Source organism: Penicillium expansum, assembly GCF_000769745.1.
Source record: "Penicillium expansum strain MD-8 chromosome Unknown contig172, whole genome shotgun sequence".
NCBI classification, from domain to species: Eukaryota; Fungi; Ascomycota; class Eurotiomycetes; order Eurotiales; family Aspergillaceae; genus Penicillium; species Penicillium expansum.
In genome coordinates, this window is record NW_015971241.1 from 117,850 (window position 1) to 139,800 (window position 21,951).

Genomic DNA, 21,951 nt, shown 5'->3' on the forward strand with positions numbered 1-21,951 from the left:
CGGAACACTCTATAGTTAGGGACATAAAGCAAAATTTTAGAAGTAAAGGGTTTTATCGCAAGCATTGTGTAAACTCTACCTATGGTTTCCAGGTTCAGTGCTAGGCATGAAGTCAGTCAACTATATCAGTCTGCTGTAGCTGCTACATCTTCCGTATCCTATCCTGAAGGTCAGATGAAAAAATTGATATATTCATTTAGCTACGTTCATCCAACCCTAAGATAATAACCAACATGCTCTTTCTACCGGAACGTCGGAATTAAGAGCATCGTAGCTATCTGATGCACGCAAATATCTATGTGGCCACACAGAGCAACACGAAGCAGAGAGATGGATGAAAGTGATGAATCTACCTACCACCATGGAGCATAAAAGGGCTTCATGAGGACCAAGAGAGGTCTCACTAACTAGAGGCAAGCAACCTTGGAAGCGAAGCCTTGCTGCCTGGATGCCTGTGCATCACCATTTATTAGCATGGTCCCAATAATGTTAGAGTCAAGAATATATAAGAATGAGGAGGAAAATTAAATTTCATAGAGCCTTCAGTCGTGCCTGGCTCCTGGATCATATGCTAGATGGCTCTAACTTTTCTACTAGGGTGCACACCACGCATCCCCTCTCTAGGGTTATTTTATTTTTGTCCTGGGTCCCTTTGAGGCAGTCCACAGTCCATCGGAATACGTCGGGAAATTGGTTTCACCGCCTAAACTCTTCGACTGCTTCTAAAACAGTATGAGACATGGGGATCTAGAACTATATGGTCAATCTCCGCGATTACCTCAAGGACGGAGACAAGGAGGCCAGAGCGATGATACACTTCAAAAGTTCATCTTTAGACTTATCTTTGGAAATATCTTTCCCACAGTCCATATTCATCGTCAATTTCTATCTAGAAACTCAAGGATAGACCACAGGTTGAGTATACCCAAATTGATCTCAGGAACACCTTCCCTCACGCTGAACCCATTTAACCAACCTAGATTATGATGGAACAGTGTATTCAGGTACTGACGATCATGCCCATAGTAGCCTGGACGGTCAGTCCTTCTTTGAAGAATGTTCACTCTAAAGGTAAGCCTGTTACGAGCAAAGAACTCATTCATAGTCTTCGCTGTCTGCTCCGGTCGCTCTACCCACCATTGGGGATGTATCGAGAGTAGCTGCCTTATTAGGGCATTTATCTCTCCCCTCCAAAAGGCAGGATCTTGGATTAGCCTCGGGATTATCTCTTCGCCCCTGATTGTGCCCAGATAAATTCCACCCAGCTCACTCTGATTGATCACCACAGGTGGATTGATTTGTGAAGGAGTGATCACCCTCGACAGGTCTTTCGCATACGATGTAGTAGTGACATCTAAATACGATTATTATACCTTGAACAATAAATGTTGTGAGATGGATATACATACCAGGATCGGATAGAGTATCCCGCACAGTTCGTATTTGATCAACATGAACAACCGGGGTCACTGAAAGAAGCTCTTTGGCATATGCCGCGGCCACTACCGCGGCATATTCCTGCCATTCCTTATTCTTATGCGAGTCGGCATAGTCGCAGATTCCACGAATGACCAGACACGGATAATTATTCATGAGTCCCGCAGCTTCCATCTCCACGCAATATGCACCCAACTCATGATCCAGCCGATCCCGTAATTGACTGTCTTTCACCACTTGATTCGAAGATGCAATCAGGCCATAGTAGACCATAGGCTGATTTGGTTCTCGCAAAGGCCGGGAAACGGTTTTGGTCTTATCACAGCCATTACAAGTCTTGGAGCTGACATCGGCATGATTGTGATCGGTAAGATATAAATGATCCTCCTGAGTTGGGCGGGTCAAATTCGAAGATTCTTGGGGCATTTTACGTTTGATGTCGTCAAGAAAATGCATGAATCGTCTCTTGCCCGTGATATGATTTGCTTGCAGTTTTGAGAGCGCAGTTAGGAGGATCTGAGGTGGAGGGCTGAGTATGCCAGTTCGTTGAAACTCGCCGCCACTTAGCGCTTTACCATAATCAAATTGCACCACTCCCCCATGTGAATTCGTTGGCTTGCTGACTACAACGTCACCCAGGCGAATATCCGCGTCTTCATTTGGTATCCCTCCTCCTATCCCAACCATCAGACCCAATCGAATAGAGCGGAAACTGGATAATAATTGCACGGCAACTGTGGTGGCAGATGCAATGCCGTATTGACCGTAAGGCAAGCATGCAATCACAACATTATGTTTCCCAATGCTTCCAAGAGTATAAGCATTGTGGTCATTCGGCTGCACGGGTAAGTCTTCATGGACTTCATCTAGAAGCACTTGCGCGGCTGCCATCTCCAGTGGCAGGGCACATATCCATCCGACTGTGTAGTCATTATGTGATGGGGGGTTTTTGGGAGTCATGACCGTATATCGATGAGGCTGTATAAACTAGGTCATTGATTCAGAAGGTAGTATAGAAGGGCTGAAAGATATTCTGGCGGCCGATTTCAGAAGAGGAGGGGCTGAGAATTTAGTGCCTTTCAACGCTCTCACCGCTTTGGGATACCGGGCATATATGCCAAAAAGGTGAAGCTATACTCGCCCTAATGCACGGACGGCCTAACACCCGATTCGGGTGTTGGGCACTCTCTTATATGCCATTCGACATATATCACATGCGAGCCCACAAACTTGATTTCTTTTAGATTTGCCAATTTGCGACCGAAGCCTTTCCATAGTTTTCCGTAGTTTTTAACTGACTAGGGAACTATACGGAGTACACTAAGCTTAACTAACAACCTTGAAATGATCCAATGTACGTATATTGCACGTGATATTTTAATGACTAAGATTTTAGGTAAACAACCCTCCAAGCCCTGGAGGTTGGCCCTGGGCCCCGGGGAACCTTCGAGCTTAGTTAAGCCAAATTCATCCGGCCCCGGGGCCCCAGGGAGTTCCAAGGTGTCTAAATCTTTTATAAGCCAATGTACACCATAAGTGCTCCATTATTTTTTTGTGTGTGTGTGATCCAAGTCAATTAGGCCTAGCTCTCTCTTTTTTCTTCGTCCAACTCTCCATTGAGTCGTTTCTTTGCTTCTTCTTTCAAAGCTTGATCGTCCGCTCGGTTCAAACCAACCTGTGGCATCAACCAAACAGCCAAAAAGAAAGCAAATGCCGCAAGTGATGCACCGACAATGAAGATAATACGGAATCCCTTTTGATATGCCGGTTTCAGCACACCACGGACATGCTCAGCATCCGCTGCAGATAAATTTGAAAGATAAGTCTGTGGACTCGAGAGAAGAGAGCGGGACTGAGATTCATCGAGGTTGAGGGCTGAGATGGATGATGAAACAATGTTATTTCTGTATTGATTAATGAGAGAGCAAGCTGACAGATCTGAAAGAACCCTTACATGACAGTGCCGGCAATAGCGAGCCCGAGAGTGCCACCGAGGTTTCGTATGAAGCTGTCCATTGTTAGCTCCATAAAATGGCTAGCATCACTATGGGTATCACCCACTTCCTGAATGAGGTTATCACAGCCATATCCCGTCTCTCGACACCGGCTTGAACGGCAATAAGAGACCTAAAAAACATTAGTGGAATTTATTGGACCGGGATAGGGTATCACGTACGGCTGCAGAGTATTTCCGACCCCGACACCAGTTAGAATACCATACCCAATCTGCTTTCCCAGCCCCGAATGTTGATCAAGTGTCGAGAAAAGACCAAGACCAATAGCCCAGATAATCCATCCAAAAAGGATGCATTCCCGGTATCGACCTACCCAGTGTACAACAAGACCGGAGCCCGTGCTGCTGATAGCTGTTAAGGAAGTCAGCATTGCAACGCAACCCAGAAGATGAAGGTTCATACTTTGCATGAGGGTAATAGGGAGCAGCATTGCAGCCGCTTTTACCGTCGAATATCCAAATACCAGCTGATAGAAAGTGGGAATATAGTAGACTTGCACCAAAAAGTTCCACCCATTGATGAACATGGTTAAACACGCTCCGTTCACGATTCTGCCCTGGAAGATATGCATTGGAACCAGCGGTGTCGACGTTCCCTTCCACTGCCACGCAGCAAAAGCAACAGAGATGGTGAACCCAGCGACCAGAGTTGCAATAACATGCGCTGAGTTCCATTCATACTCGCCACCACCCCAAGTCAAACCAAGCAGCAAAACCGAAGTTCCCCCGAGAGCCAGAAGTGCACCAAAGAAATCAATTGCCTTCAGCTTGACTTTCCAGTCGCCCGTGACTTTCCGAAGGGGCATAAAGAACAAAACAGCTAATGTGGTTAATGCAGTAAGCGGTAGGTTCAAGCGGAAGATCCATCGCCACGAGTCTTCTGAAATGGAGGCTAGTGCGCCTCCGATGACGGGACCAATGCCATTGGCAATAGCAACGACGGCACCTAGAATACCTTGATATTTGCCTCGTTCACGGAGGGGAACAACATCGCTGACGATCATCTGTGCGACCGTCATGAGACCACCGCCACCAACTCCGGTGAAAGCGCGGAAGACAATCAATTGCGTGGCTGTCTGTGCAAGGGAAGCTGCTAATGACCCGAAGAAGAAAATGGCTAGGCCGACGAAGAGCACGAGCTTGCGAGACCAGATATCAGATAGTTTTCCATATAGTAATTGGAAACATGTTGATGTTCTGTACCGCGAATATTAGTTTGACTGAGTCGTGTCATGACTACCAGAGAAAAGAGTACTCACACGAAGTAACCGCCCGAAATCCAGGAGGTCTGGTCACTAGCTCCCAATTGATTTCCTATGATAGACAAACTGGCCGCCAGGGTCGTCTGGTCCATCAAAGCAAGGAGATCAACGCTGGAACATGCTAGGAAAATCTAGCAGTGGTTGACATTAGCTAGGCCATATATTGCTTATGACCACATTCACTCATTCACTAACCGTGATAATAGTACGCTTAGGCACATAATTAGTTTGTTCATTGAAAGTGACATTTGTCCCATCTTTCTCAATCGCGACATCCTCTGTTGGGTTTGAATTTTCAAGTACCCCTGTCATGGCGTGTTGATATGAAGGGATAGAAAGTAAACAGGCATCCAGGATCCGAAAACGGGATAGAAAAAGAAAAAGAGATATTAAAAAAAGAAGCTCGTCAAGAGGCCAAAGCGAAATAATTAATCATCTGTTCACATTCGTCATTGCATTAGTCTATTGATCGACGTTTAGTCTGAGCACCTTGACAGAAGATCTGCGCGTCAAAGTTGACAAAACTTCTCAAACACCCTCAAGGTACGCGTCCCTTGATATAATTGTATAATGTATACCGGAAGATCGGAATATGTTCAGCTAATAGGAAATCAAATGTGAGGACCTGTGGGATTATTGATTCCATTCCTGGGGACCTTGTCAAACTATGTGACACATGAACAATTCGATTCTAGAACATTGCCAGGTACAACATCAAAGAGACCAGAGGATGACGCAACTTAAAATGTAAAATATTCCGTTTTCAACCTTTCTATACCCAATTTCTGTGGCAAAGAGGCTTAGCTTACAGAGTCTGATCTACACTGGGATAGTGTCGATATCCCCGGGATCGGTCCACGCAATTTCCTTGTTTATCGTAGTAGTATATTCTCAGGGTTTGCAGCGTCCACCTATGGCATTTAACCCTCATATTGAGTCCTGTGGCGAGATACTCGCTAGTGGAGTAAGAGTAGATCTTACTTTCCTTCATCTCGGATGCCAAGAAAGACGGAACAGGATGGAGGGGCATGTGATGGACGCTATAGAAATCCGTTCTGTATAATTGCCTAGAGTGACCCGAGATTCTCTGCTCTCATATCTGCTTTCATTACTCGAGAAGGTTGCTCCTCAAACACGTGGAGGAGAGATTGTCTACTACTCGACTATCAGCATCTATATCTTACACTAAGGGTCACTAAGTGTGTCTCAACAAGATGATCAATTCTTCCGAGAAAATGACCAATATGAACGAGCACAATGTATATTTCGGCACTGACTCGCTGAAAAAATACTTCGACCCAGACTGTCAGCCTCCTTTGCCCCTCGTAGAGCTGCCACCTCATTTGAACCCTTATCATCAAGATGGGGTACGGATATATGCCAAAATGATGACCATGCATCCAGCAAACAATGTCAAGGCAATGCCAGGTATGAGAAGCCCCGAAAGAACACTAAACACCAATTGCAGGCTAACACAAAACCAGCATTGAATATGCTCGAATCTAGTGTTGTGCCTGGGGAGACAGACCGGATCATCGAATACAGCTCCGGATCAACAGTGATTTCAATGTCGATGGTCGCTCGAGTCATGCACGGAGTAAATGACACACGGGCCTTTCTGAGCAACAAGACCAGCGATGCAAAACTGAAGTTGATGCAATTCTTCGGTCTCGACATTACGTTGTTTGGTGGACCATCTCAACCAGAGCCATTAGACGAAAGAGGCGGCATCCAAAATGCCCGAAGAATGGCTCTGGAGTCAGAGACAATTGTTAACCCCAACCAATACGAAAACAACAACAACTGGCAGTCCCATATCCGATGGACCGGACCACAGATCTTCAAGCAGCTACCCGAAATAAACGTTCTCTGTGCTGGTATGGGCACTTCTGGTACCATGACCGGTTTAGGGACATATTTCAAAGACGTGAAGCCATCCGTTCATCGACTTGGTGTTTGCACAGCCCCAGGTGACCGGGTACCTGGGCCCAGGTCGTATGCTCTAATGCGCCCTGTTGAGTTTCCCTGGAAAGGAGCGGTGGATACCATCGAAGAAGTTGGATCGGCCGAGTCATACACTCACTCCCTAAACCTATGCCGAGAGGGATTAGTGTGTGGGCCATCGTCCGGATTCAACCTCCAAGGGCTCTTCCAGATGCTAGCAAAGAGCAAGGCTGCGGGAACGCTATCTGATCTTGCAGGTCCAGATGGCACAACTCATTGCGTGTTCCTCTGCTGCGACCTACCATACCAGTACATTGATGAGTACTTCCAAAAGCTGGGCGAGCAGCAATTCCACCCAATCCGAAACGAGGTAAATATCACCTCCATGACGTCTTGGCCAGTTCATCCCTGGACGAAAGCAAAAGAAAAAAAAGCTAACTTATCCACCTTTCCTCAGCGCCTGACGAAAGTTGACCTGTACCGATATGACGAGAGCTGGGAGCGGGACGCATTAGAGGTCCTGCCCCAATTTTATGGATCACCGCGATCCCTTGCGCAAAGCCTATTGAGCGAGATTGTCCTCAAGCCACAGAACCGGGTTCTGGACCTGCGCCAACCGGAAGATTTTTCGGCATGGCACCTCCCCGATTCAATGAATCTACCATTATCTAGTGTTGGGCCTCACAGCCCGTCACCGTTTTCGGATCCGACTGTTCTGGAGGCGCAATGGGTGGAGCTGGAGAAGATCTTCAACGATGACGTCTTGGTTTCAGATCTGGGGCAGCATCACATCCTCGTGGTATGCTACGATGGGGATTCGGCACGCGTGGCTACCAGCGTTCTTCGGGCGAAGGGCCTCGAAGCAGATAGCGTGCGTGGAGGCCACCGTGCGCTGAGAATGTGTGAAATCGGGAGTGAGACCCCGATATCCACTTCTAAGGGGCCTATCACGGCTACAGTTTCTGTTGCAGTAGTTCCCCTTGAATAGGGGACCTGGGACTCAGGATCATAGCGCAATCGACTGAGAAAATGCGGAATGTAGGGTTGGCTCTACCATGTGAGGCGCTAGTCCCGATGCAGACATATTATGCCTCGATTTCTTTTTCTTCCCCCTTCTTTTCTTCTTTTTTCTTGGTATTGTTTTCAATTACTTCATCGCTTTAGTTTATTTTTTGGCATATACTACCCTATGACTCTTTCGGTGAGAATATTGTTTCGACTTCTTTATGATCCCACACGTAAGAGACCACAGTTTCCACTATGGCTCGAGCCTCGAGTGCTCCGCATGCGTTGAATAGCTCGTATTTAGGGAAATCCCAGGATATTCGGATGACATGCAAGATACATGCATGATGCATGATGTCTTCCGAGGAGTAGTAACCCACACACGATGTCAGATGTCAGACCCAATTTGTATCAAGCGCAAATGTGCTCTAGTTCACTTAGCCTTTGATCTTCCAACCAACCACGAGGCTTCGAATGATTGCAGACCCCATCTCCCCATAAAATGTGCTCAATTGTGAGCAGATCCCCTCGGGTGATCGGCGATAACAACTGAAACGACTGGAATGACCATTCATATCCCCCTCGTTGACAGGTACAAGGAGAATAAAGGAGATATCCCATTTTCGGTTCCGCAACCATCCCAAAAAACAAACTTGCTCCAGACCTGCCGATCATACCTTATGTATTCCATGATATCTGAATTCCCTTGACCATTACACTGTAGGTGTTACTGTCAATTATTTTCGGTCGCACAAGATGATGGACATGAAGATGGCCCAGGGCACACCCTGGCTTGACCAGCCGGTGATGCTTCATTCGTCTCGCGCCGACAAATGCAAACTGACCGAGGCTCAATGTCTCTATCGCAACTATCACTGGCGATACTGGTATGCACTCTTCCGAGTTACCTACATATCCATGTGCTTATTATCGGAATCCTGTTCTAGGTACCAAGCCGACCATGTTTACGCATTGAACACCGTCTACTTCATGTGTGCGGTGATTGGAGTGTTCGCTATCTCGAACTTGCTTGTAAGCTTCGCTCCAGATAGAGTGAGACGGACCAGACCATGGCGCATGTTCACTTCTGCCTCACGATACTTGTCCTATCGTGGATATCGATTTCCTGCGCTGGGATACTGGTCTCCGGCGTTGGGCGTGGTGATTCTGGGAGTTATAGGCGCTGTCTTCTTCTTCGGTGGGTGGTTTGAAATTGCGAAGGTGTGACGAAAGTGGTGGCTGACCTCTTGATAGCGATGACACTCGGCCCGCAACCTTATTACTGGCCGGCAGATGCTTCTTATGGAAGTAGTCCTCCGATTGCGACTCGATCAGGCTGGATGGCTCTTGCGCTGCTTCCATTCGTACTGTGAGTGTTCGATTCCGAGCATGCAATTCGGTTGCTGACTTCCTTTTAGGGTACTGAGCACGAAAGCCAACATGATCTCTGGTGTGACTGGTATTCCGCATGAGAAACTTCAAGTGTTCCACCACTGGACTAGCTATGCGATGTTTGTGTTAGCCTTGATCCACACATTCCCTTACATCATATATCACATCTGGAAGGGGGATATGATGTATCAGTGGAAGACCAGTGTTGTTTACTGGACAGGTGTTGCTGCTCTCATTTCACAGGCATATCTTACCCTCATGTCTTTACCATTCATTCGGTAAGATCACATTTAACCTGCCTACTGGGTGACAAACTATTCACTCTTCCACAGCAATCGATTCTATGAATTCTTCAAAGCCACGCACATTTTCGTGGCGGTAGTATTTGTCGTGTTTTTCTTCCTTCACTGCGATTTCCGGCTCTCTTCCTGGTATGTTTTATGCTAATGAGCCCCATGAATTGCATTAACATATATCAGGGACTACTTCATAGCCTCGGGCGTGATCTATTTCCTAAGCCTGATAGCCAGCCATATCCGTACCTACCTAATGCACGGCATCCACAGCGCAACCCTTGAACTGCTCCCCAGCGGTCTTGTCCGCGTTGCAGTCCCATCAATCATCAAATGGACCCCAGGCCAGCACGTATTTGTGCGCTTCCTCACATCAGACCTACACCTCCTCACCGCCCATCCCTTCACTATCTCCTCCGCATGTCACAATCCAGACGAAATAGGCAAAGCCTCGGAACTAGTATTCTACATCAAGCCACGCGGTGGCGTTACCGGACGCCTTAGAGCGATGGCAGCCAAGAATCCAGGCTGCACAAAGAAGATCCTGATAGAGGGGCCGTACGGTGGTGTCAGCGCACTGCACATGGCTCAATTTGACACGATCCTGGTGATAGCTGGCGGCTCGGGAGGCGGGTTCTCACTGGCCATGGTAGATGAAGCGCTCCGGCTGACTGGGATGAACACACTGGCAAGCGAGAAACGAGCACCCTCCAGGCGGAACCTCCAGGTTGTCTTCTCGACGCGCGATCACGCCATGGCAGATTGGTACATCGAGGAGATCGAATCACGGCTGTCTGAATCGACCATGTTATCATCCGCGGGCTCGGACAACGGTTTCGAGACTGCGGTGTCTGTGCACGTCACTGACCAGCGAGGATCGGGGATTTCCTCGGCTTCGGATTCTGACGATGTTAAGGGCACGACTAGTAAGGTGCCGCCGACTGAGTTTACTACCACGGGCAGTTTCAGTTTGAATGTTCACCGCAATGCTCGACCTGATCTTCCTAGTTTAGTTGCGCGCACTGTTGCCGTGGCACATGCGCAAGAAACGCACCTTCAAAAAAAGCAGCGGGTTGGGGTTTTGGTTTGTGGTCCTGCTTCTATGCTGCATGACACTCGGAATGCGGCGGCTTTGGCACAAACCAGAGTATTTGGGGGCGAGGTTGAGGAGCTGTATTTGCATTCCGAGCCTTTTGTGTAAGTCTTTTGTTGCCTTGCTATATTAACACGATTAACTAACTGGTTTCCACAGATGGTGAGTGGTTGTTGATGTGGAGTATCATCTGCTGGATTGATCTTACTCTCTTTCACTTCTCTTCTATCAAAGTACCTATTTATTGCTCCCAAGTACATATGCTTCAATTCAAGAACTATTATTTGGTGCAACCAACAAAGAACCAAATATTAACTTCACATAAAAAAGAGCAATATCCAAAGAAAATCTAAGTTATTAACAGCCAAGACCCTCTAAGCTAGTCTAAAGCCCGAGTCTATACCAAATCACAGGTGAATACACAGCAATCTAAGTATGAACTAAATAGTACAGAAAGAGACACCCGAAACAATCACCGGTCCAATATAAAACAAAGTCTGGGGATATGAAACACCGAGGCCAAAGCCTGAAAAAACAAAAAAAAAACACCGAGCATTAATCCCATAAGGCTGAGTGGAGAGATGAGAAAGAAACGTGAGATCAAAAGATCAACCACAAAATGCAAATCTAAACATTAAATGAAAACAAAATGAAGAGATCATCAGGTCATTAGCCAACCGAAACCTACCTTCCACCCTTCACGGGGATTAACATATTCTTCCTCCTTTGATATCAAATCAAATCCAAATCACTCTCCCCTCTCAACTCTCTTCATCAAGGAATCCCTCATCCGCACATTAACCACACCACCAATACCGTACGCAGGAACAATCTTCCCCATGCGCGCAAAGCAACTAGGCACATAATCACGACGAATCCGCGCCGCACGTTCCGTCCAATGCAGACCACCGGCCGGCTGTCTGTTATATAGGTCCAAACCGAGGAGGTGCATGGGCGTACTGGCGAACTGCATAGCAGCGGGACAGGCGAATTGCGCAATGCTGGATTTCATGGTTGGGCTTGAAGCGAGGAAGTCTGGGACTGAGGGCGCGATGAGGGCGGGAATATTGAAGGAAGCCCAGATTGTGATGCTGTCGCGGAGACAGAAGAGGCCGTATGAGACCTTTGGTATTTGGAGGGTTGGTGCTGTGGGTGCGGAGGGAGGCAGTGGTACGCGGAGAGCAGAGCTGTACTTCTGCGCGACTGATCTTGTGTTGATGGTGTTGTTTCTAGCTGGCGATTCGGAGGGAGGAGAGGCGCCAAACATTTTAGCGAAGCGCGCGTCCTTGTAGACGCATATCGTCATGTTGACTATTGTTGTTGCGAAGAATTTGGGGAGGCCTGTGTCGATTGCGTTGTAAGGCTGGTTGTGTGTTGTTGACCTGAGGGTATCGATTGCGTTTGCTGTGAGGTAGGTCGAGGTATATAGGGTGTAGATGAGGATGAATGGAGTGGTGAAGAAGAAGCCGCTGGGTCGAGCGACCATCGATCGGAGGCAGTTTTTGATTGTTTGGCCGATCGGGAAGCCTTTTGATGCTTTTTCCATGATTGCACTGGAGGGATTAGTCTTTTTCGTTACTGGGACCTAGGAGTTGTGATAGTTACTCACCGATCAATGATGGTGATCAATGGGCAGGTCAGCGCGCCGGCTGTCGCTGCGCTAGCGACATCGACGCCAAGTCGCTTGCCCAGATCCTTGGTATTCCATGTTGAAGCTGTGGAGCGTTTGCTGGGGGCCTGTCCTTGACCCCGACTCTGTTCCTGCTTTACTGTCGCCATTGTAAATATTGTATCTTGCGCAACAGCATCCCGATTCATGCTCATATCGTATGGACGAGAGAGAGGTTATGCATTGAGTGAAATGGTATACAAGATATGGTCAAATGAGACAAAATGAATTACAAATGCGAGATCTGAGAGAGTATTATATCAATCGTTGATCTCCCCCAGCTTCGGACGAGAATGACCCGGGCGCGACCCGGCGCCGGCTCTCCGATGCCGGCCCGATAAGCTTATCGGCTAAACGCTGTTCCAAAGTTTTATATTGTTGAGATAGGAGGCAGGACATACTTTATATACGATATATACAATGGAGTACAGGTTTTGCTTCATTATACTCTGATTCTTATTTTAAAATCCCATAACGCCTGATACCAATAACTTAACTACATATCTAACGAGCTTCGATACCATCCATAGTGACATTGACCGCACCAGCTTGCACCAACTGGAAAAAACAGTTAGCAGAAATCCAAATTATGCAAGGGACACACATAATACATACCGCTCGTTGCAAATCGTCAATCAAGTCATCCGCATCCTCAATACCAATACACAACCGGATCAAGTCTTCAGGGAAAGCGCGTTCCGCCCGGGTCTTCGCGTCAATGCTGGCATGACTCATACGGCACGGCATACTGATCAAACTATTGACACTGCCAAAGCTGACACTGATAGCGAAAATCTTGGCACTCTCCACAATGCGCTCGCTAATGGCCGTGTCACCGGTCTCGAACGAGAGCACAGCACCGGCGCCCCGCGCCATAGAATTGTGGAGTTCGTACTGTGGGTGGGACCGCAAACCGGGGTAGCGCACCTTGAAGCCATGCGACTCAAGGAACTCAGCAATGCGCTGGGCATTGCTCTGCTGCTGGTCCATGCGGACCTTCAATGTCTTCACACCACGTAGCAGCAACCAAGAGTCGAACGGCGACAGGCCACATCCTGATGCGTTGATCGGGAAGTATAGGCGCTCTCCGAGCTGCAGGTCGTTCACGGCAATGACACCGGCCATCAGGTCGTGGTGTCCGGAGAGGTATTTGGTGCCACTCTCGTAAACGACATCAGCGCCGAAGTCTAGTGGGTTTAAGAGAAGGGGAGACATCATAGTGTTGTCCACAGAGACAATGCAGGCGGGGTTGGCTTCATGGGCGGCGGTGGCAATTTTTCCGATATCGACGATCTTGATCAGGGGGTTTGTGGGGGTCTCAAGCAGCACCATGGTTGTCTTCGAGCTCAGCACCTCCTGGACCTTCTCGGGATCTGTGGTGTCGACGTGGTGCACGACAATTCCCCCGTTAGTCGAGAGGTACTTAAGCAGGCGGTTGGTGCCACCGTAGAGGTCGTCACCAGTGACCACCTCGTCACCAGGGCGGAGAAGTCTTGTAATCACGTCCAAGGCTGCCATGCCGGAGGACACCACCAGGGCGCGCTGTGCCGACATGATCTTGGCCAAGTGACGCTCAAGATGTGTGCGAGTGGGGTTCCCGGACCGTGTATAGTCATACTCTCCACCGCCGGCGTTGGAGGTTTGTTTGAAGGTAGCACTCTATATGATTCAGTATGATTAGTATGCATGTCCAATTGAAACCGCCTTTTTGGCACAGGGGGTAGATCTGTACCTGATAGATAGGGACGCTGCTAGCATTGTATTGGTCACTGCCTTCGGTGAAGACCAGCTCGGTGGCAATATTGTACCGGCGACCGGTATGAGGGCTAGATGGGGCAGGGGAAGGTGGAAGGTCATTGCCTGACAGGTCAACTTGAGGGAACCCCTTCTTCACACCGCTGGATGACCCCGAGGCAGCATTGGGAATTCCGGATCCTGAGGCCGACATCGCTGTAGCGGGGCAGAAGGAGAGAGTGTGTATGTGTGCGTGTAGAGGGTAATTGAGGTTAATTGAAAACACACAAGAGTCAAAAGATGCGAATATGCCAAAAAGTAAAAAGGGGAATAGGAATAAGATAAGAAAAAGAAAAAGAATCCCAAGCAGTTCACATCTTCCCCCCGGACAAGCTGACTCGTCCGAGTCGGCGCTGATTCGTTGAGCCACGGCCATTGCGATCTCGTCATCCGCTAGTCCCAATTAGGCATGCAGGTATGTGGAGTTTTTTTATGAGTCAACAATGTTTACTCCCGAGGTCCGTATCTTGATCGTTGATTAAGGTGTTTGTATATTGATTAGATTACATTTAGATTACATTTATAGGAGATTTGTATATATAGATTTAGAAAGGACATGCTGAATAGCTATGGATATGGAGTCTATATAGAGTTCTGTATAGAGAGTATAACTAGATGTTTTATATAAATGTTGGTATAACTTCCAAGGTTGTCTATGCATATATCAAGAGTTACTTAGAGTTGCTTCTTTGTTAAAATGCATTTTGGTCATATTTATATCCACAGCAAATAAATCAATCAATTGAAAGTCAATTAGAAGCTGTGTAATGCTGTTTATACATATATATCAATGTCTTGCCTAGGTAGAGTCGTAAACTTCCGTTAGTCATCGACTTGGCTCCCATGGAATTCCTACATCCTTGTTCATTTCTGTCTACATATCTAATTGCACATCCCTATAGTGTCCGAAGCCTAGATTCTGGAAATTACCCAAGGGTCTTCAACAGCTCAACTAGAGAGAAAAAAATATATAAATGGCACCGAAATCGGATGCGGCGTTCCCCTATCACGAACCATCAATCAAAACACTCCTCAACTACACTGGCTTTCTTTTGACCCTGAACATAGCCAATACTTGTCTAGACAAGCTCCTCTACTGTGGATTAATCGGCCAACTCTTTATCGGTGTCCTGTGGGGCACTCCCGGGGCACAATGGTTCAATCAAGAGACAGAAAGAGTGATCCAGCAGATTGGGTATCTAGGCCTGATACTCTTGATTTACGAAGGTAAGTGTGTGCCCTTTCCCAAGTTGTTGGATATGCTTTCTTACAATCAGCAGGCGGTCTCTTAACCTCAGTAAAGTCCTTGAAGGCAAGTATCCTTCTTTCGGCAGCTGTTGCCATCACTGGAATCTGTGTCCCAATGGGCCTGTCATTCATTCTTAAAGGACTTGTATCAGCAACATCTCTTCAGTCATTCGCTGCCGGTGCAGCCTTGAGCGCAACTAGTCTCGGTACCACCTTTACCATCCTCTCAACCACGCAGTTGACAACTACAAGGCTTGGCATAGTAATTACTAGTGCTGCAATGCTAGACGATGTGGTCGGTCTAGTCATGGTTCAAATTATCTCAAATCTAGGTGGAAGTGCCACCTCATTCAGTGCTTTGACTGTTATTCGACCAGTTTTTGTTTCCATCGGGTTCGCTATCGGTCTTCTATTGCTGTGTGCATTCTGTTTACAGCCAGGATTAAAGAAATTGCTTGCTTGCAAAGACAAATTCCCAGCTTTTGTCAGGACTGCACAATTTGCTTTCCTGACACAGACATGCGTGTTAATTGGGATTGTGACTGGTGCGACGTATGCTGGAACTTCGAGTCTCTTTGCTGCCTACCTTGCTGGTGTGGTTGTCTCTTGGTTTGATGGGCTAGTAGCTGAAGCGAAAACACCAATTCCTGCCTTGCAGTCTGGTGACTTCCACGAGCAGATTTTCGACCATCAAGGCAGCCCGCAGAATACCAAGAACCGGCATACTGAAGAGACACACTCTTCGCGTGCGCAACCACCCAGGGAAACAGAAATAGCCCATAATGATACACCTACAGGTGAACTCATCTACGGCAGATATTATAAAGAACCGGTCAACCGAATCCTTCTCCCTCTTTTCTTCGTGAGTTCTTCTATTCGATACAATAAGGGGCATACTAAGTATTACTAACATCAGTAGGCATCTATCGGATTCGCAATCCCCATAACCAAAATGTTCTTGGGCCAAGTTATATGGCGTGGGATTATCTACGCCATGCTGATGATTATTGGAAAGATGATCACAGGGCTATGGCTCGTTCGGTTCTCTCCAAGCCCTCTGGCATGTCTAGTCTCTACCATCCAGAAACTATATGCATACACTCATTCCTACTGTGCGAGTCATTGGAGTATCAGGAGAAATTCGAACCAAAACAAGAAAGCCCCACAAAGACCAGCAACTCAAGATGACAGTGCAGACGTTTCAACACCGAATAATGCCAAAGATGAGTCCCAGCCAGCGAACAGACCCTCTTCACCCATTTTCAGTCCGGGTTCCCGCATCTCCCTCCCCCCAAAACCAAAGTCCCTGTATCCACCTTCTATCCTGGGCTTGGCAATGGTAGCCCGGGGCGAAGTGGGATATCTCATTGCTTCGATCGCTGAAAGCCAGGGAATATTCTCCAAAGAATCTGATGGTCCCTCTGAGATCTATCTAGTAGTCATCTGGGCAATCTCACTCTGCACATTGATCGGTCCGATATTGGTTGGGACTCTAGTCAGACGTGTAAACAAGCTGCAACAGTCAAGGGGTGGTATGGGGTCTGATCCTTTGGGGGTTTGGGGCATTTAACTATCTCGAATATAGTGAGCGATGACCATGCTCTGTTAAAACTCAAAAACGATATAATTAATACATATACAATAATCATCCCGATAGCAATGATCTTATGATCCTAATGTACACATAAACACAGCTGTTCAGCCACCCATCTCCATGATCCGACCATTCTTGATATGAGTCATGGACTCCGGGAAATGGGGTCCTTCCTGTCAAAAGCCGCTTTCTTGCGTTCCGCAGGAGCCCAAGACGTGATGTCCTTCGAATCACCGCCCAGACGCCCATCCTTGTCTTTTGTCAGCTTCGCTAATACCTTTGCCCAGCTCTAGGGATCATTGGAATTAGCGCTAACCTCAGGAAGCTCAACCGTCTCATCAGACGACTCCACATAGCGGTGGTTCAGACCATGGATTATGACATCGTGCTTAGCAGCGTAAGCCTTGATCTTCACATCATAGCCATCCCAGTCTATACCGTACTCTTCGACATCAACAATGAAGCGAATGAAAAGACCGATAATGGCTCCGATGTTCTTTACCTCCGAGTCCGACTTGAAGAGGTCATTTCGCTCCAGAGTAGCAAGCATAGTAAGGAACATCGTGGCGAAGGCGATGCACACCGCATTCACGGTTTCTCCGTCTTCACAGCTAAATCCCACTCGTTAGCGTTCTGTCAACACTCAATATTCTGATCGGAGCTAGTGAGACAAACCCAACCATCGACATGATAGCATCCATTTGGAAATACAGCCCGGTAGCTTCGCAGATAGCCCACTACATCTTCCAGTCACCAGCAGCCTCGTCAAAATCCACGAGCAGATTCTCCACCAGCTCCATAACGGCATATCCAAAGAAGTCATTGTAGACATGCGTCTCGAAGTTATCCGGGTCGCGCACGGCAGTACTCTGCTTCAGAGCAATCCCCTAGCCACGCCGGCATTTGTGAAGATCCATTTCTCTCCTGGATGTTCGGAAGCCGGTTCGAGGGTAGTGGTATCGTCCGCCTCCTGATATTAAATCAGTTATTGTCCGCACTGAAGACTGATATTTCTCTCCTCGATAGTAAGTCACTCACCGCATCATCTTTCTTCTTCTGCTCTATGGACTCCTCGTCTTCCTCGTCCTCATCATCAGACTCTTGTTCTATGTTTTCCGTCTTCCAAGGCGCGCACCCCAGACAAATATAAGTAAAAGCCTTGACTGGATCGCGGGTTCGTAATTTGAACTCCGAGTCTGCGTTGCGGGATACAGATACAGGGGCCCATCGCTTGTCCAGTGCGCGCTCAGTTTCCATGTCCATTTCAGGGTTGCTTGCTGGGGCTTTGGACTTCTTTGCGCCACTAGCGGCGGAATCGGTTGATTTTCTCTTGGGAGGCACAATGGAAGATGGTGAAACGAAAAGGAAATGGGTTCAAACTGAAATACGTTAAGTGGTCTATTTGTGATACGGGTGACGCGACTTGACGTGTCGCGGGCCCGGTGATATCGGATACATCAAGGCTGATCAGGAGTCCACTTATTTTTGTCAAATACAAATTAATTATCACGATCAAAGGTTATACAAATAGGTATACGGAGTATGAAAATAAGCAATTGAAATTTGTATATATACTCCATCCCAACTCCCTATGAATGCCAGCCAGTTCATGAAGGTTCCTCAACATGACCCAAATCAGAGAACAATAGAAGGCACAAGAAAATAACAAAACAAAAACTACGAATCTCATCCGGATATTCATAAACCACACCGCCGTTAAAGACAGAACAGACGAAAGAATGATCCCACAACGCCGCAGCCAAGCCCACCGAGCCCCAAAAGCACACCATTTTGAGACCAGAAAAAAAAGGAAAGCTCCAAAAGATGAAAGTATATACCAGCGTAGCAATTAGATGAGAGTCTGCAAAGGGAACCCCGGGTGTAGTACATTGTACTCCAAAGTCCTCACGTCCACTCTCGACAGGTAAAGTGTGCATAACAGCATAAACATGAGGCGTAACATATTCCAGATCGAGGTTGTTTATGCCGCCAGATCGCCAAAACCGCCGTTGATGCCGAAGAATTGGAACCTGGTGTGCGTGTTAGCAAAGGAATATCATTTAAAAAAAATCTTAGAATCACAAGTTCTTGGGAGACATACCAGTCCTCGACATTCAGCGTCGTTGGTGCAGTAGGCCCGCTACGGGAACTGCTACTCCAGGTATCATTGTCCTGGCTAGCAGCATCCATCGCGGCTCCACTCATAGTGCCATCGAGACCATGCATGGGCGGCCAGGTTTGCTGATGCTGTCCTTCCATGCCGAACATCTGCTGCGGTGGGTTGGGATGCATTCCCATCGCGCCCGGAAGTCCCGACAGTATCGGCGGGCTGCCATGGGAGATAGACATGCTACGGCCCGGGACGGGCTGCGGCTGATTGTTCATCATGGGACTGGGGCGCGGGGCCATGCCCGGTGGCATTTGTGATGGGATCTGGAGGGATGGGTCGACTGTAGCGGGTTGGGATGGCGATGTCAACTCCGGGAAGAAGGCGGTGCCGTCCGGGAAGAGTTGGTCGGGTTGAAAGTTCTCCCAGAGGGATGGGGAGAGGTTGGGCGAAGTGCGGGTTACTAGGAAGAAGTCGGGGGGTGTGGCGGGTAGAGAGAACTGGCCGTTGAACGGGGTTGTAGGCCTGGTGTTGGCTCGGGAGTTACCCGTGCCGGTCATTGGATCGTGAGGACCGCGGTGGGTATTTGGTGATTGTTGGCCGCCGGGAGGGGGTTGGTTCAGTTCCCGGGAGGGGGTGACAGCGGGTGTCTGGGGCCGGGAGCGTTCGTATGACACCGGGGGTGTAGGCCCGCCACCATTTGGCATGCCGATATCCATATCGTCGAATTTGCGTTTCGGTGGGTCGTGCCTCTTGGAGGAAGATGATTCTCCGTGCCGCGTGCGCTGATGTCTCCGGCCCGCAGCTTTCTGCAGTCGTTCCTCCAAGACCTTGTTTCCGAGAATAGACTCGAACAAGGTGTTTACCATCTTCGCCACCAGCCAGACCTTTGATACATCCTTGAGGGCTAGCATGCAGACGTTGATTCTTTCTTGGCAGGTGGCCACGATCGAAGGAACTGAGGAACGCATTTGATAAACGTGCATAATCAAGGCGGAGAATAGACTGTAGACAATGAAGGCAGGCGTGTAGCGGATCTCCCCATGCGCCTGTAAGTTCTCAACAATAGAGGTAATCATGCCTGCAGCCTGGAAGGCAATTGTTCGAGATGGATAAGCCATTTCTTCAACCCTGTAGTTATTTGGTGCGGATGAGGCAGGCGGCATATGAGCCCTGTGAAGAAGACAGAGCGTAGTGTAGTAATTAGAGTGCAAGAGAGCCGCCCAGAAATGATGCCGAGAGCGTTGCCAGCATACTTCTTTGGGACAGTTCTGCAGCCAATCGGCGAGCGCCATATCCGAGTGGGTGAGATCCATTGCATTCATACGCCGCGACTTAGAAGCCACAGAGTACTGCTGCGACAGAACCAAGCCCATGATCTCGCACAGCTTGACATACTGCAGGAAGAACTGGACATGGACAGGGTCTGCTGGGTATTCGGCGACACTGTCGAGCTCATCCTCGATGAAATCGTCCTCGGTGACCATCTCGACATCCGAGTCATCTGTATTGATTCCAATCGGTCGTCCCAATGCGACAGCGACAGATCGATCCCGGGTGAACAGCGTCCACCAGATTCGCTTCCAGAGTCTTTTGTCTGGTTTGTTAAGCTGAGACATTTCGACGCTGCGGTGCATTCCAGACCCCTGAGCTACCACCATAGCGACCCGTGTCCAGTAAAAGACGTTTTTGGTGACGTCTGTAAGTAGTCAGAACAACCATTAAAATAGACTAGTGTAAATTCCAAACTCACCTTCCGGTCCCTCCCAATACCAACCCAACAGCACCAATGCCTGCACGATAGTGACACGGTCATCCTCGTAGTTAGCATCATACAGCGCCTTAGCACGCTTATAGAAAGTCATAGCCGCAGGGGTGGTCGAGCCATTCGCATCCATAAGCTGCTGGTTAGTGCAAACTCTCGATCCTGCCAGCAGAATCGCCTGCAGCAGTAACAACGAGGGCGGGTTCTTGGGGTCACGGTAATGACGCATGAAGCGACTCTTGTTGATAATCGGCACGACAGGGGCCACCCATTTGAAGTAGGCATCGACCAACTCATCGCATAGCGGCTTGGGCGGGAGCAGGAATGCGCCTCGCTGGTGCAAAATATCAATTTCTAAGTTGTCCAAGTCGGTCAAACGGGCGCGGGATCCTCTGATATTCGGTGGGAGCGGGTAGTGCACGACATCTGCTGTTCCATGGCGGTCTTGAACCAGAAGAGACAGATTCGACGATTCGCCCAAGTACGCCACCCGGCCAGCCTCTTTTATCGGAGCACGAGCAAACTTCGGCTTCATGAATTGGGCATAAGCGTTATTGGCCGAAGCTTGTTGGGCTGCCTCGGCCTCGGAAAGGGCAGTATTGGGCATGCCGTCGACGCCCATAAGGTTGTTCCGGTACCCAAAAGCATTGTTCTTTTCATCCGAGTCCGAACTTTTCTCCTTTTCCCTGGACGCAGAGACAGATCCAGATATCGAATCGGCTGGCTCCTCAGTGCTCGTGGGTTGGAAGTGGGCAACTCCAGCGTCGGCGATCGAGGAGGTGGTTTGCGGTGGACTGTCGTCATACTGAGTGTCTTCCTTGCTCTTGTTTTGATTGTTCTTCTTTCGTTTCGGAGACGGGATCTTGCACTCGATAGAGAAAGCGACACAATTAGTGCAAGGCACCCCGAGACTGGCTGCATCACATCGAACCTGGGCGACGGGAACAGTTAGAGCGTCGAACAAAAAAAAAAAAGAAAGAGCAGCGAGACCGAGAGCAAACTCACCTTGCGAGCATGACATGTCTAATTGAGTTAAAAAGAGAAACATCAGCTACATTTTTCCAAATCGCAAGAAGGGGAGAGAGAGAATGTATCGCGATAAGGAACTGAGCCGAGGTGCGTTAAGAACCTCGGCCCCAGAGTCGCGTCTCCCTAAAAATCCAGACGTACCTCGCACGCGCGTGATGCACGTTGTCTAAGATTAGATAAAACGAATTAGCAAGCGCACAAAAATGCTTAACTTGGAAAGTTTCCCTTCAGGTACAAGGGAAGCGAAAAACCGAAAAAAACCCAGTCCCTCCATCTTGCTTTGCGCCCGCACACTCCCCCGCGAC

The 21,951-nt window shown here is 48.3% G+C and overlaps 9 protein-coding genes across 9 annotated transcripts; 3 read left to right on the plus strand and 6 right to left on the minus strand.

The window, feature by feature from the left end:
- Positions 1-1,095: 1,095 nt before the first annotated feature.
- PEX2_052780 (uncharacterized protein) lies at positions 1,096-2,397 on the minus strand (the record flags this gene model as incomplete). Its single annotated transcript, XM_016742552.1, has 3 exons — positions 1,096-1,160; positions 1,271-1,354; positions 1,410-2,397. 3 exons carry the CDS (start codon positions 2,395-2,397, stop codon positions 1,096-1,098), a joined length of 1,137 nt encoding a protein of 378 aa, XP_016601063.1.
- Positions 2,398-3,019: 622 nt separating this feature from the next.
- On the minus strand, positions 3,020-5,025 carry PEX2_052790 (MDR family MFS transporter; the record flags this gene model as incomplete). The annotated part of the gene is made up of 7 exons (XM_016742553.1): positions 3,020-3,341; positions 3,392-3,445; positions 3,499-3,564; positions 3,614-3,803; positions 3,855-4,648; positions 4,711-4,844; positions 4,909-5,025. 7 exons carry the CDS (start codon positions 5,023-5,025, stop codon positions 3,020-3,022), a joined length of 1,677 nt encoding a protein of 558 aa, XP_016601064.1.
- A 902-nt stretch (positions 5,026-5,927) lies between these two features.
- PEX2_052800 (putative cysteine synthase B) lies at positions 5,928-7,645 on the plus strand (the record flags this gene model as incomplete). The annotated part of the gene is made up of 2 exons (XM_016742554.1): positions 5,928-6,141; positions 6,198-7,645. 2 exons carry the CDS (start codon positions 5,928-5,930, stop codon positions 7,643-7,645), a joined length of 1,662 nt encoding a protein of 553 aa, XP_016601065.1.
- Positions 7,646-8,418: 773 nt separating this feature from the next.
- PEX2_052810 (ferric reductase family protein) lies at positions 8,419-10,606 on the plus strand (the record flags this gene model as incomplete). Its single annotated transcript, XM_016742555.1, has 7 exons — positions 8,419-8,549; positions 8,610-8,860; positions 8,917-9,031; positions 9,081-9,332; positions 9,387-9,485; positions 9,534-10,544; positions 10,600-10,606. 7 exons carry the CDS (start codon positions 8,419-8,421, stop codon positions 10,604-10,606), a joined length of 1,866 nt encoding a protein of 621 aa, XP_016601066.1.
- Positions 10,607-11,188: 582 nt separating this feature from the next.
- On the minus strand, positions 11,189-12,258 carry PEX2_052820 (uncharacterized protein; the record flags this gene model as incomplete). Its single annotated transcript, XM_016742556.1, has 2 exons — positions 11,189-11,993; positions 12,050-12,258. 2 exons carry the CDS (start codon positions 12,256-12,258, stop codon positions 11,189-11,191), a joined length of 1,014 nt encoding a protein of 337 aa, XP_016601067.1.
- A 355-nt stretch (positions 12,259-12,613) lies between these two features.
- Positions 12,614-14,057, minus strand: PEX2_052830 (cystathionine beta-lyase STR3; the record flags this gene model as incomplete). Its single annotated transcript, XM_016742557.1, has 3 exons — positions 12,614-12,667; positions 12,725-13,768; positions 13,842-14,057. 3 exons carry the CDS (start codon positions 14,055-14,057, stop codon positions 12,614-12,616), a joined length of 1,314 nt encoding a protein of 437 aa, XP_016601068.1.
- Positions 14,058-14,877: 820 nt separating this feature from the next.
- Positions 14,878-16,721, plus strand: PEX2_052840 (cation:proton antiporter; the record flags this gene model as incomplete). Its single annotated transcript, XM_016742558.1, has 3 exons — positions 14,878-15,130; positions 15,181-16,013; positions 16,071-16,721. The coding sequence occupies 3 exons, from the start codon at positions 14,878-14,880 to the stop codon at positions 16,719-16,721; spliced, it is 1,737 nt and encodes a 578-aa protein (XP_016601069.1).
- A 313-nt stretch (positions 16,722-17,034) lies between these two features.
- On the minus strand, positions 17,035-18,008 carry PEX2_052850 (uncharacterized protein; the record flags this gene model as incomplete). The annotated part of the gene is made up of 3 exons (XM_016742559.1): positions 17,035-17,356; positions 17,484-17,632; positions 17,784-18,008. 3 exons carry the CDS (start codon positions 18,006-18,008, stop codon positions 17,035-17,037), a joined length of 696 nt encoding a protein of 231 aa, XP_016601070.1.
- Positions 18,009-18,726: 718 nt separating this feature from the next.
- farA (CeGAL family transcription factor) lies at positions 18,727-21,638 on the minus strand (the record flags this gene model as incomplete). The annotated part of the gene is made up of 3 exons (XM_016742560.1): positions 18,727-18,775; positions 18,847-20,551; positions 20,606-21,638. The coding sequence occupies 3 exons, from the start codon at positions 21,636-21,638 to the stop codon at positions 18,727-18,729; spliced, it is 2,787 nt and encodes a 928-aa protein (XP_016601071.1).
- Positions 21,639-21,951: the final 313 nt, after the last annotated feature.